Source organism: Panulirus ornatus, chromosome 69 (assembly GCF_036320965.1).
Source record: "Panulirus ornatus isolate Po-2019 chromosome 69, ASM3632096v1, whole genome shotgun sequence".
NCBI classification, from domain to species: domain Eukaryota; kingdom Metazoa; phylum Arthropoda; class Malacostraca; order Decapoda; family Palinuridae; genus Panulirus; species Panulirus ornatus.
In genome coordinates, this window is record NC_092292.1 from 14,045,449 (window position 1) to 14,060,434 (window position 14,986).

The window sequence follows — 14,986 nt, forward strand, 5'->3', positions numbered from 1 at the left end:
GCAATGATGTTCATTCTGTTATGGAGGCACTTGGCCACGAATATAAGTTTAGTGATGAGCATGGCTAAAGATGTCACCTGGACATTTTGAGCATGGAAAAGCGGTACTAAGGAAAGTGGAGCCCATCTATGTTGGCAGATTACTGCTGGACACTAAGTAGGGATGTTCCCGAGGCCAAATATAGCCAAAAATCGTAAACATTTAAATCTAAGAGGTAAGTCTTTTAAGTGTAATGCCAGATTTATTTATGAATGAGCACTATACACTTATATTAGAATTTAATTGCTGTCACTTAAAAACCATGCCTAATAGAAAAATTATAAAATCAGATTCAAATTCAATATAAAACGTACTATAAGCTCCATCTATTTCAATATGTGAGACAAGAAAGAGATAAAATTTTGTTGACCAGCGTAACTAAACCCTTACCTAAACTGCTGAATATATTTATGTGTATTGGAGTTTGGAGAATGCAGTTGCACTTCATTAAAAAGGACATCTTTAACATTAATCTAGTCAAAGAGAAAGCAAAACAAATGAAAGCAAGACTCGGGAGATAAGGGAAAAAATGGTTTACCAAAACCTAAATAACCAAAACAACTTAACCTAACCTACAGAAGGATAGTTTCCTTTAACCCTTTAGGGATTCCTCTAATCATAAATACACGGATTACTGAAGCAGGACTCTTAGATGTATTTGTATTGATGTCCCCTTCCCACTCCATTTAAACCAGAAGACATCCTTTATCAGTATACAGAGATGTATTAAGTCACAAACAACTACGATTAGCATGCGAGCTATTGTAAGGTGTAGTAAAGCTAACAATCTGGGGACTCCACCCATACTTATATGGTTTGCCTTTTCTTGCCATCACTTAAACTGAAAGGTGCACAAATGGGGAAGCGTTTCCTAACTCCACCAGGGGAATAATTTTTAAAACAAACAAACACCTACAGTGCAATGAAATTTTAGTTTTTTGGACCATGTGAGAGCCCCGCTACCTCTGGGAAACACTGCACAGGATTGCCCTCTGCCAGTGGCCTGTCAAAGGTGAGGCACAAAGGCTAATATGCAGCACTGAAGTCCACCAGTCATGCTGAGAATTAAAAGAGATGAAAGACAAAGGATGATGGCTCTGAATGTTAATGGGATGACTGGTGAGAATAAAAGGCAGGGGCTTGTCAAGAAATTTAAAATTTACAGTCTGGAAGAGCTGGAGACTGGCTAAACCCATATCCTTGGGCAAAGTGTATGGGGTAAAAATGGAAATGATGTACACAAGTTGTGGGAGGGTGTGGAAGGAGTGGCATGGATGAGAATGAATATAAATGTATTAGGGAAGAGGGAAAGAAGATTATGCAATTGAGCTATCACTAAAAGCATAGCATGGGAAGAGGTTACAGAGCATCGATGGAATGGATCAAGAATAATGTGGGTGAGAGGAAGGCCGAGAATTGTAAAGTATGCATTGGTATGTCTATAATTGCCTGAGGAAATGAAGACTGTGAGGTAAGGATGAAATGAAGCATTTCTGAAGAATTTAGACTGACTGTATAAATGAGTTTGTGAAGGAGAGAAAGTTAGTTGTAATGAATGCGAAGGTAGGATGTGGTGATATTGGTATATTGCTGATAAATGGGGAGAGCCTGGAATAAATGAGAATGGAAATTATTTTGTGGATGTCTATGCTGAGGGGTTCATTCTTTTCAAATACCTTATTACAGCCCAAGATGATCCACAGATATCAGTGGACGAGCAATGATGGAAGAGAAGAACAACAGGTCTGATTGATATGGGGCAGTTGATGAAAGGTTGAGAAGGATTGCGCTGGATGCTAAAGTTGTGAGGGAATTCTTTGGAGATTCTGATTAGTTTGCAGATATTGTGATGGGTCGATTAGGGAATTTAGAGGTATCAAAGGCAGCTGTGGGAGGTAAAAGTGTTGCCAAGCAAGAAGATGAATAAGAAAAAATACAAGGAGTATGAAGAAGGAACACAGAAAGTTTAGATGACAATGCAGTATATGTAGGGATGCAATCATGTACGAAAGAAGCATTTAAAATGTTTAGAGAAAGACAATTAAACGTTGAAGAATTAGTAGTTGGATACAAGGTTGGGAGATCTAAGATTAAAAGGCAAATGGATGAGACAAAATGGGAAAATGAAGGAAAGGTTAAGCAACAGAGGTGGTTGGTGATGTCCTTAGCTAAAGCCCTAAAAGACCTATTATTGGATGAAGGGGAGAGGCTATCACCCTGCCTCCGAATAGAGAGCTTTGCTTCACAGATACTGTACCTGCAAAACTTATGGAACTAATAAAAGTTAAATTGGAACTGGAGGAAGGAGAGTTTTCCAAACCCAATATGCCTGATCCCTTGCCTGAATGGCCTTAGAAATGGAATGACTGAACCATGTATTGGAAGAAGTGGTCATCTTAAAGATGTGAGAAGCTTCTATGAAAGGTTACGTCCGGTTTTTGCAATAACACTTGTATTTTCAAGTCGTTTCTCGCCCACTTTTACACTGAATAACTCCATACTTACCCTGATATATATATATATATATATATATATATATATATATATATATATATATATATATATATATATAACCCTCCCTACAATCGCCTCATTTGATATAATATAATAAAGCAAATGCTCTCACTGTATTATCAAGACACTACAACACTGCAAAACAACATTTTTCAACATCCAATGTTAGTCTTGATACAAGGGTAAACAGGCGATTTACCAAGTCACTTACTTCGCTAAGATTGAAAATAGTAGTGGAAAATTGACTAATCGGCAATATAACATTTAATTCACCAGTGTCAACTACTCAATCCAGTCAAATACTTAATTCTCCAAGGACCATCGAATACATACTTCCCATACTTAGATAAAAAGGCCTACAAGAAAAACATGACTTACGAACCATCATACCAAACACTTTAAACACTAAGTCTTGGGGAATTTTCACCATATAAAGACTCCTAACGTATCATGGTATATACAACTTTCCTTACAATACACATATATAAATGTTTTTACCTCAGCTTTGGTCCCAGGCCGATTCCTCCGTAAAACGACAGTTTGATCCGCCATCTTCATCTCCACTATTATGTTCGAATGTCTCGATTTCTTAATATCCAATCAAAAAAAGTCTATTGATCGGTAAGAGCGCTTAATGATAAACATACGATGTGCAATTCTTTGCTTTTACTTTAATGTTTTAGTTATTTGTTCAAAAGTAGAAAAATAATGGAATGAATTTATTTTTTTGCTGAATTTCTCTCATTTCGGCCAAAGAATCGGACTCCAGGAAAGGAAACCAAAACATGACTAGGTCTGACATCTGGTGGCCACCCGGGGAACCTTGACTCCACTAGTCTGTAATCACTGATCCTTCTGTTAAAGATCGATGGCTTAGATACGGTATCTTAGATACTGAAAAAAAATTATCTAGAAAAAAACTGGTAACGTTGTAAGAGAGAAATTTTGGCACGGGTTATTTGAAGATAAAAAGATTTGAATCAGTATTCTTTTCCCAGATGGACATAAATAAGGCTCCTTCATCCACTCATATGTTATTATCCGACATTTCATAGCTGAAGAATCTTAGTTAAGTGGAATTATGTTAGAAAGAAGTTATTTCACCGTGTTATAGGTCGCCAATTAAATAGAAATCAGCGTAAAACCCCTAATACGTAAGAGGGGTCAGTGCCATGTGCGGTAAATTCTAAGTTTTGTCGAAATTGATATTATAAAGTGACATTTGGCTAATTCTACTGTGTTCCTTCATGTGAGTTAGGAGATACTGTGGCCAATCAAAAAGTTAGCAACGTACCAGGGAAGGGGTGGGGACCACTTCAGTGGCTGTAAAGTTCTCCTCCTTGGCCCAGTTTCCCTTTCCAACAACAGTACTCCTCCTATTTTAAGATACAACGGTACCATGGTTTTTATGAATTAGGTCAAGGTTGGTATCGCTATCTCTTTGATGCAATGATGGCTCTGATTACGAATGGCATAGGAGTCTATTGCCCCTCCTCTGAGTAGTACACCTTTCTTATTCTTTGATAGCATTTCAGCAATGTAACTTTAACAATGGCTATGTGTGTTTTTGTGGCTTTTCCTCTGGATAATTCACCCGTCAAAGTGGTGAAATCTGAGAATGGATACATTTGAGCATATATCCAATTTTATATCGGGTATGGACTCATAATCAAGAAGTTATTAGAGATGGTACAGATAGTAAAATTTATCCATTTATTTATTTTCATCTTTCAATGGACCAGTGGTTAACATTTGTTCTAGTCTTTGTGGTGTATCGGTTAGATTTCCTTGATTGTGAAGCTTTCACGGGCTTCCTAAAGCCGAGCGTATAGATTTGGATCATATATATATATATATATATATATATATATATATATATATATATATATATATATATATATATATATATATATATTACCCCTGGGGACCTGGGGATAGGGGAGAAAGAATACTTCCCACGCATTCCCTGCATGTCGTAGAAGGCGACTAAAAGGGAAGGGAGCGGGGGGGGGGGGGGGGAGCTGGAAATCCTCCCCTCTCGTTATTTTTTTAATTTTCCAAAAGAAGGATAAGAGAAGGGGGCCAGGTGAGGATATTCCCTCAAAGGCCCAGTCCTCTGTGCTTAACGCTACCTCGCTAACGCGGGAAATGGCTAATAGTTTGAAAGAAAAAGTATATATATATATATATATATATATATATATATATATATATATATATATATATATATATATATATATATAAGTTTTAGCCGCATGATCGCTTCTTCTTGTTTGTGATGATGGGTAAGAATTGGAACTCGTGCTACCGCATTTAGTTGTTGTGGTGAGGGATATGTTCATGGTGTCGTCAAGAGATGGGTGGCCTGAAGGTGTCAGAAGGGGTAACAGGGGCGCCATTGCCATAATACAGTGGCTGTAACCTTATCTCTATGTATTACCTGAGTATATGACTGTATATAAAGAAACTAATGGATAATAAACACACACACATATATATATATATATATATATATATATATATATATATATATATATATATATATATATATATATATACATATATGTTTCATTTTCCTCGTGGACTCATAGGAATATATATATATATATATATATATATATAGTGGTAGAGGATGTGTGGATCAGGTGTTTGCTTTGAAGAATGTATGTGAGAAATACTTAGAAAAGCAAATGGATTTGTATGTAGCATTTATGGATCTGGAGAAGGCATATGATAGAGTTGATAGAGATGCTCTGTGGAAGGTATTAAGAATATATGGTGTGGGAGGCAAGTTTTTAGAAGCAGTGAAAAGTTTTTATCGAGGATGTAAGGCATGTGTACGTGTAGGAAGAGAGGAAAGTGATTGGTTCTCAGTGAATGTAGGTTTGCGGCAGGGGTGTGTGATGTCTCCATGGTTGTTTAATTTGTTTATGGATGGGGTTGTTAGGGAGGTAAATGCAAGAGTCCTGGAAAGAGGGGCAAGTATGAAGTCTGTTGGGGATGAGAGAGCTTGGGAAGTGAGTCAGTTGTTGTTCGCTGATGATACAGCGCTGGTGGCTGATTCATGTGAGAAACTGCAGAAGCTGGTGACTGAGTTTGGTAAAGTGTGTGGAAGAAGGAAGTTAAGAGTAAATGTGAATAAGAGCAAGGTTATTAGGTACAGTAGGGTTGAGGGTCAAGTCAATTGGGAGGTGAGTTTGAATGGAGAAAAACTGGAGGAAGTGAAGTGTTTTAGATATCTGGGAGTGGATCTGTCAGCGGATGGAACCATGGAAGCGGAAGTGGATCATAGGGTGGGGGAGGGGGCGAAAATTTTGGGAGCCTTGAAAAATGTGTGGAAGTCGAGAACATTATCCCGGAAAGCAAAAATGGGTATGTTTGAAGGAATAGTGGTTCCAACAATGTTGTATGGTTGCGAGGCGTGGGCTATGGATAGAGTTGTGCGCAGGAGGATGGACGTGCTGGAAATGAGATGTTTGAGGAAAATGTGTGGTGTGAGGTGGTTTGATCGAGTAAGTAACGTAAGGGTAAGAGAGATGTGTGGAAATAAAAAGAGCGTGGTTGAGAGAGCAGAAGAGGGTGTTTTGAAATGGTTTGGGCACATGGAGAGAATGAGTGAGGAAAGATTGACCAAGAGGATATATGTGTCGGAGGATATATATATATATATATATATATATATATATATATATATATATTCCTATGAGTCCACGGGGAAAATGAAACACAATAAGTTCCCAAGTGCACTTTCGTGTAATAATCACATCTTCAGGGGAGACACAAGAGAGAAATATAAGTCAGTTGATATACATCGAAGAGACGAAGCTGAAATACCGTCACAGTAGTGGTATTTTTGTGACGGTGTTGGGATTTAGATAACTATGAATTATTGGCATCTGATGTGACGGATTATCTCCATGAAACATGTTGTGCCACACATATATAGATAAATTACATGTTCAATAGAATTATATGAACTATTGAATTATAAAGGTTACATGTTCAAATGAATTATATTAACTATTGAATTACGATATCACCTTCATAAATATATATATATATATATATATATATATATATATATATATATATATATATATATATATATATATATTAGGGGGATCCCCAGGGGCGTCTCACCTATCGTACCCTGCCCCCTGGTGGGTAAGCTCCCGCCTGATAGGTTTCAGTGTGCGTCTGAGAATTGTTGAGATTAGACGCACCGTATCAGAGCTCAGGCAGCGGCACGTGACCCTTCACCGAGCAGCTGCTGCTGCCCTCTGCTTACTGACGATGAGGGACACTACATAAATAGCATCCATCTTCTCCCCTCTCTCCTTCCGTGGTAAGTGTCAGGCTGGGAATATCTGATTCTGTTCTCCTTTACGCCTTGAATTTTTTTTAAAGTTTTAATGTAAGAAGTGTTAAGGCAGACTTGACGGACCTTGAGACGATATACAAATACATCAAAAATCTATGTTCAGAGAACAATTGGCGTAGATATTACGCTACACCCGTTTATTACAGATTTAAACTGAAGTTTGCTACAGATTACGATAACGTACTGACGAATGTATAATGTTATTCAGTATTGGGAATAGGAATATATCTGAAGCAAAATATTTATGAATATACGGCTTAGTCACCCGTCATTCCTCCTGAGGTCTTCCTGTATAAGTCCCTTCCTCTCTGACTCCATGACGTAAGTAGCCAGATGGTTACCACTGTAGTCCTGGTGCCTTTGTGTAAGTAAGGACAAAGGTGAAATGTGTACCCGAGGCGAGTGTTTATAGACTGGCGTTCAATCGTGGTGTCAAACTGGTGTGCAGCTGATGATGATAATATATATATATATATATATATATATATATATATATATATATATATATATATATATATATATATATATATAGTTTCGGTGCATTACACATGACAGCTAGAGACTGAGTGTGAACGAATGTGGCTTTTGTTGTCTTTTCTTATCGCTACCTCGCGCGCACTTGGGTGGGGGGAGGCGGGTGTCATTTCATGCGTGGCGAGGTGGCAGCGAAATGGATGAAAGCACCATATATATATATATATATATATATATATATATATATATATATATATATATATATATATATATATATATATGTCTGTGTATGTACATGTATGTATACCTTGAAATGTATAGGTATGTATATGTGCGTGTGAGGGCGTTTATGTATATACATGTGTATGTGGGTGGGTTGGGCCATTCTTTCGTCTGTTTCCGTGCGCTATATTTAACGAATGTTTTTGGCCGGCCGGAGGAAGTACACTGAGGGGTATAACGAACGCAAGTGACGTTGTTTTGGGTAAACAAAGAGTCACACGATTCTTGCGTGGCTACTGCCATTTCGTGGGCTAATATGATCTCTCTTTCCACACACCGTTGACCTTCGGCACTCTATACCCTCTCACGTCTTCACTGAGAGATATCTTCTGACCTGCTCCTCAAATGCAGGATTTTAACTTCCTTCAAAAGTCTTAGATTAATGTTCCTCTTCTTTAATTCGCAATCTTCTAGAGCCCTTTTTATTTTTTCATCTAAGGCCTGATAGCAGCGAAGACTCAAGTCTGTGACTGGAGCCTTTTAGCATAATGAAATACGTATTTTTTTCTCCTTCCAGCAGCAGGCGGGTCCTAAAGTCCGTCTGTCGAGATTCCCTGGGTCAGCCTCTTCCATTTACAATGGTCTTTACCCGGTTCTCGTTCCTTCTCCACTTCTCGCTCCTTCCCTGTGGTGGCTACCGAGTTCTTGCTCCTTCTTCACTTCTCCCTCCTTCCGTGTGATGGTTACCGAATTCTTGTTCCTCATCCATGGTCGTTTACCCAGTTCATGCTCCTCCTTGATGCTGAGTGCAATCTCCTTTGCGTATCTCTGACTATATAATGACTGGTTCACTAATGTCAGATATGTGTACTAGACCTCGCCGAAGTCTCCGTCAGCACTTCATAGTACGTAACTGATTAAAAACTAATATGTTAAAGGAGAGGGTTTCTAGCGTGTGTCAAGGCATACGCACTCATTGCCAGGAGAACCTTGAACCTTATATAAACGATTGTAGTAAGTAGATCAGATTACATTTCGTAGTACTCAACACTCTTGTACTCTGCCCAGAACTCAGGGTCGAGAATGTTTTATTTTTTTTTCGAGGGTGGCGATAAGACAGGAGTGCTCTGCCCTTCGCACAGTATTAGTAGCTTAGATTACATTTCGTAGTACTCAACACTCTTGTACTCAGCCCAGAACTCATGGTCGAGATTGTTTTTTTTTTTTTTTTTTTTGGAGGGTGGCGATAAGACAGGAGTGCTTTGCCCTTCGTACAGTGGTGGTAGAGTTCACGCCTCGATTACCAGGGACGTGAGACTTGCTGTGGAATTTGAGCCCTGTTTTAAGCAGAGGTAGACCCCATGTAAACACTGGGAGAAAATTTCCCGTTTTCTACAAGTACTAGATCCAGTAAGTGCAGAACACTCATACGAGTTGTACATATCTAAGGTCAAGTGTACATTCGTGTGATGTACAGACGGCCCACTTGAAGGTACATTGCACAGGTTAGCCAAAAAGTGTACAATGACCAATGTATATAGTTACTGTATTTATATAGTAACTAATATTGTATAAAACGAATGTAACCTCAATGTAAGTGCATACAGACGAATGTAATGTGTGTATCAACCAATGCTCAACGTTGTAAATGTATTGTGATGTATAATGTGTATGATAACCAATATACAATATTGAATGAGAATAAAAGATCAGCTCATCCTTTTTATTTCATGTTGGAGGCTCCAGTCACGAACTGGAGTCCACATCAAGGCCAAGCCTTAATTGAAATGTTGAGAGAATTATGAAACGTAAAAAGAAAAGACAAGGGAGAGTATTTACGAATTTTTGTCTAGTGTATTTTTTTCTATATTATAAGTAAAGATTAACTCGAAACTCTTGACCAAGGTCAGTCAAGTCACAATTGGACGACGTGTACACCGCTTCGATGGGGTTGGACCGACTTAGTTCAACTAACCAGATCAAGTTTATCCATTTCAGGTGGATGAACCTGACGCAGTCGAAGAATCCTGTCAAAAATAAATAATATAGGGAGACGGACCAGGGACATATATGAGTGTAGACGAGTCCAGTGTTTCCTAAACTGAGGGAGTGAGGTGGATATAGGAGAGGGCATGAAACTATGGACTGAAAATTACTATTTTTGTTTAAGAGATGATAATAGGAAAACTCCGAGTTTATATCATTCAAGAAAAATCTTTCTAACTGATTAAACTTGCCACACATTCTTACAAAATCAAAATATAGCTGTTGCTCTTGCCACACATTCTTACAAAATCAAAATATAGCTGTTGTTCTTGCTCTCTCTCTCTCTGATCATTACATTCCTCCTCACGCGTCTTGTACACGTCATAGATAACACACTGACTCACTCCTCTTTCACAACACCAGCACCGAACCATCTTCCCTCACCCTCACATATGTTAGGATTTATCTCATGGCCCTCATTGTGTGTTTTACTCTGGTTTTCCCCTCTTATTTTCTATATGGATTTTGCTTGTATCTATGGCATGCTGTGCAATACCCAGTCGTGGACTCATGAGGAAGCTTATGGTTTCTTATTCAATCCACCTGTGTGGTGTATGCCTGTGGTTTGGTGTATGGCCATGTGGCGTGTAACTGCGGTGTGGTGTATGACTGTGTGGTGTGCGCCTGTGGTGTGGTGCATGACTATGTGGTATGTGATTGTAGTGTAGTGTATGTGTGATGTGCGCCTGTGCTGTGGTGCATGAGTGTGTGGTGTGTGGCAGTGGTAGGATGTATGACTATGCGGTATAGTGAATAGCTTCTTTCACCTTTATCCACTTATCCAAAGATAATTCAATTACCAGTTAGCTGATCCTCAACAGTACTAAATCATATATAACACGAAATGTAAAATCTATTGAAATAAAAGATATGAAGGTTTGTGTGAGGGTTTCGTGAAACCAATAGGGGAGTGTCATGTTAAAAAGTTTGGGAACCACTGGTGAAGACAAAATGTTATGTGGAAAAGGGAGAATCTAAGTTCGTCCAGGAAGAAAGGGAAGGGAGAAAAGGGAGATTGATAGAGCAAAAAGAAGGGCGAACTAGATGAAAAGGGAGTGAGAGTAAGGAGATAACAAGGAGTCCCTGTGATAGTCGATAAGATTTATCGCCTTAGCTAAACCTGACATGGTACTGTTATTTCGCACAGTCTGGTGATCACAAAAACAGATAAGCGTGCCTCTGATAACAGCGATAAGAATATATAAGGATGATATTTCACAATACCTCGAAACGAAGTCGGTATTGTATCGGTTCGATGTCTCATAATGGATTATATAATGAGCCTTGTTGGCACAACAGGCAGACAAGGGACAGATAAAGCCATATCTCGGGGACGATATGTATCTGTCGGTAGTTCAAGTGTATTAGGTGGTAAACATCAGCTCCTGATGGCCATTCTTGGAAGGCTGATTTCTACCATAAATCTAAGTGTTCATTGGTCTTGACTCTCCTGTATATGTGTGTGTGTGTGTGTGTGTGTGTTCTGAGTTTGTGCTTCTGTTTTGCTTGGGTGTCCCTCATTCACACGCACACACACACACACTCTCTCTCTTACTTTTCCCTCTCTCTCTCTAGATATATATCTCTTTGAATCTCTCCATCAGTATATCTCTACACCTCTCTCCACCACATCATACCGAGAAGCACTCATCATCGACTCCACTACACTATAGAATTTCACGTACAGTCTCAGACCCTGACGCAGACCACTGTGTGATCGACTGATATCACTGCTTTTTCGTTCCCAGGTCGTCCACCTCCTCCACGACGCCACGACCCTCCCTCATCTGATGCTGTTGACTGGACAGTCGTGCACCAGGCGTCGCCTCTGTCGACCAGGGATTGGCAAGACTGAAGACACTGGGAGGCCTACGAAAACATGTGGATGGCGAGGAACTGTCCACCACTGGCTGAGGGCATTGTGGTTCACCGTGTATCACCTGCACTGAGGAAATGTTCAGTGTTTTAAGCTCAGCTGAAGGAGGGATTGCCAGTAATTTCCCCCGACTAGTAAGAGAGTCTTTGATAGGTAATCCATCCTTGAAAAAACATGTTAATTACTGGGAAAACCATAAGTTGTCAGAAAATTTGTGCCCGCACAAACAATCTGAGAACAGTCACAGGTATTGTGGACGTACTGGAGACCTGCTGAAGTGTCGGCAGGAGTGAATAGCGAAGTAGCTTACCTAATATCTAGAGAGTTCTTTATAAGATCTTGTGATTAACGAGACGTACAATTTGATGATTGCTGCTTAAGAGAGAGACTTAACAAGTACAGATATGTACATAAGTAGATACATAGGACACATGATATATATATGTACGTTAGACACACGTACACAGAGTAAATAACTACTGGCCCGTGGCGAAGTTATCTGGTGAAGACCGCGTATATTTTCCTTTTCATTTCTATCTCATCAACGGTAGTTACGTGCTGGAAATAATCATCAAGCGACTTGTGAAGGTCCATGTTGATAGTGTACTGATGACAGAAGTAGAGTATAGTGAAGGCAGTATAATGGTGACGGTTCAATGGTGATGTGCTGGTCAGAACAGCTCAAGGATGACCAAAGATGGTTACAGCAGAGTGATGGTGACATATTTCAAGAAGACAGAGTAGAAATGGTGATATAAACATGAAAGAACAGTGCTATGGCGTCATTGTTATTGTGGTGAAAATATAGAGTTCATAAAGTACGTAAAGCTGACGGTACTGAGGATCGAACCCTCCTTTCCATTGTTTTTGTGTCATGCTGGTGGTGCAGGTGTCTGAGGCGGAGGCGGTAAGTGGAGGAGGACATCATCCTGCTCACACCTTCCTCGTTTTCTTTTACCTGTTTCTCTCCCTCTTGCTCCTAAGTCTGGAGGTCACACATGTCCTCCGCTCCTCCCTGACCCACAGACTCATCCTTACGGGGCGGTCCGCCTATCTAAGGTAGCGCCGTGGTCCGCAAGCAAGTAAGACGGACCACGAATATGTTCCGTCCAGGAGGGGGCTCTGGACCCTGGACCGTCAGACGAAAAATATTTTGCGGTTCGCATCCCCCTGTGTTATGTTTGGAATGGACCGAGCTACATCAAGTAGCAAAATATAGCAAGTTACTAGCTCAGAATTCAGCATAGCAAGCCCAAGTACAAGACATACCAAGTCCCAGGTCAGTGCACGATATAGCAAAACTTTAACGCATGACACAACATAAGCAAAGGGCCAGAGCAGGACAGAGCATAGAAAGCCCCAACTTAGAGCACAACATAGTAAGCCCCAACACAGGACCCGATATAGCAAGCCCCGATGTAGGACATAACTGAGCAAGCCTCAACACAAAGTACAATATAGCAAGCTCCAACACAGAAAGCAACGCAGCAAGCCCCAGTACAGAACACAATATGACATGCCCCAACACAGCAGAAAATAGCAAGCCCCCAACAGAACACAACATAGCAAGCCCCGGTACAGAACACATGGCATGCCACAGAACACAACATAGCAAGCCCCAGCTCAGAACACAACATAGCAAGACCCAGCTCAGAACACAACATAACAAGCCCCAACACATCACAATATAGCACTCCCCAGAAAAACCGACCTTCTTAGATAACCAGGCGAAAGAGACGTGTGTGATCATGTGTTTGGTACCAGTTAGGATGCGAGTAATGAATTGAACAAATATTGAAAAGAGAGTCAAAAACATTGGGGTTCGAGAGGTACCACGGTTGAATGAATAATATCAGCTGAACATATCTAAAATAAAAGAGAAAATGTACAAGAAAATGTGTATTCTTTGAGGTTTATATGTTAGCTGTTACCTTCATTCTCAAAGGTTTTTCAGAAACTGTACAAGAACTTGTAAGCATAGATTAACCATTTACCTCATCTAGTCTTATACTGTGTATGTAGAGGTTTTATATTTAGAATTCCGTGAAAAACTAGATTATATGACCTTACGTATATTTTTGTTATAGTTTATACAATGTCTGTGATTTGTGTGTCTGATGTTCCTCTGCTCAATGTGAAGCTCAGTCTAGTGTGATGAATAAAAACTTGGCTTTATCTTTCTCTATCTTATCTCCATACATTTAAATACTTGTCAATAATGGTAACAATAAACAGGTGTAAACCCTCTTTATATATATATCAAGCAAAGGAATTGATTTTACCAGTGATTTCTCAATACTACGGAAAATCTTAAGAGATTCATGTCAAATCAGCGGTGCTCTCTTATCCACTGGATAAAAAGGGTACTTGCGCTGGCCCCAGCCACTAACTTATCCTCAAGTGCTTGGGCAAACAGCAAAATTCCGCAGGCAGTGCACGCGATCTCCTTATCATGGATCCGTTTTGTGAATCTTAGGGACATAGCTTTTGAATTTTTCTTACAGACTTCCTGAATAGTAAATACGCGTCTTTCACATGATTGTTATGTATGATATTAGATTTATGCAGTCAAAATGGCTTTCGAGCAGGGCATCATGTTTTACATCTTTCACAGCCTTAAAGATATATCTAAAAGGAAATTTAAGTCCAAATAGCCACAGAGGTTGGCTTTAGTTCCCATTTAATTCATTTTAGGGCGATGAAATGTCCCATTCTCGGCCTATGATATGGCAAATGACGACTTACATTTAACTCGTATCGATATTTTGAAGTCCCATCAATTCCATTTTCTTTGAATTTTCATGACACAGAGAACGTTTAAAGGGTAACTTAGGTATTCTTATGGTAGTGGTGACGTTCAAGAATGACACTCAATGAAGCAAACTAAAAACAGTATGTATTAGAATTCACAGTACAAATATTTCTTTTTCGCCGAGTTGTAATCTATCTTAATGAATGATTATAGTCCCCATTCAAGTCCACTTTCTTTGAAACACTATGTTACAGAGAATGATAATGGGAAACAAAATATCCTCATGCTATTAATGAAAACATTCATGAACTATCTAAATAATGGAAATAGAAATTGGGTGTATCACAGATAATCGTGAATAACATTACATACAGCAGAACCAATTACTGCGTAATGCGAACCCGAGATTAAATTTCAAACCACAATGAGCCATTGACTTTTTTTCGCTAAATATACATTCCTGTCATTTAAGAAAATATCTCTCTTAAGGATATCATATACGTTTACCCTCTGAGTATGTACAACCTGTACGTTTGGCCTAAAAAATAGCAGAGGGAAAAAATCTCGGTTGGCTGATCCCTCAGGACGAAAATCTTCATTCAAGGCAAACCAGTTTTACAACATTCTAGGTAGGTAGTTTCGCAGGTTTTATCTTTTTTCTGCAAATTTACGGCGAACGGTG

General features: G+C 39.4%; 1 protein-coding gene and 1 long non-coding RNA gene across 2 annotated transcripts in view; one reads left to right on the forward strand and one right to left on the reverse strand.

Moving 5' to 3' along the window:
- Positions 1-3,207, reverse strand: part of Mob4 (MOB kinase activator 4) — a 57,046-nt gene extending 53,839 nt beyond the window's left edge. The window contains exon 1 of the mRNA XM_071660216.1: positions 3,052-3,207. Coding sequence (XP_071516317.1) covers positions 3,052-3,111 — 60 coding nt within the window. The 5' untranslated portion in view covers positions 3,112-3,207. The remainder of the gene's footprint in view (positions 1-3,051) is intronic.
- A 3,534-nt stretch (positions 3,208-6,741) lies between these two features.
- On the forward strand, positions 6,742-13,532 carry LOC139747541 (uncharacterized). The gene is made up of 2 exons (XR_011712411.1): positions 6,742-6,898; positions 11,425-13,532. It is a non-coding gene; the product is annotated as an uncharacterized lncRNA (long non-coding RNA).
- The last annotated feature ends 1,454 nt before the right edge of the window (positions 13,533-14,986 follow it).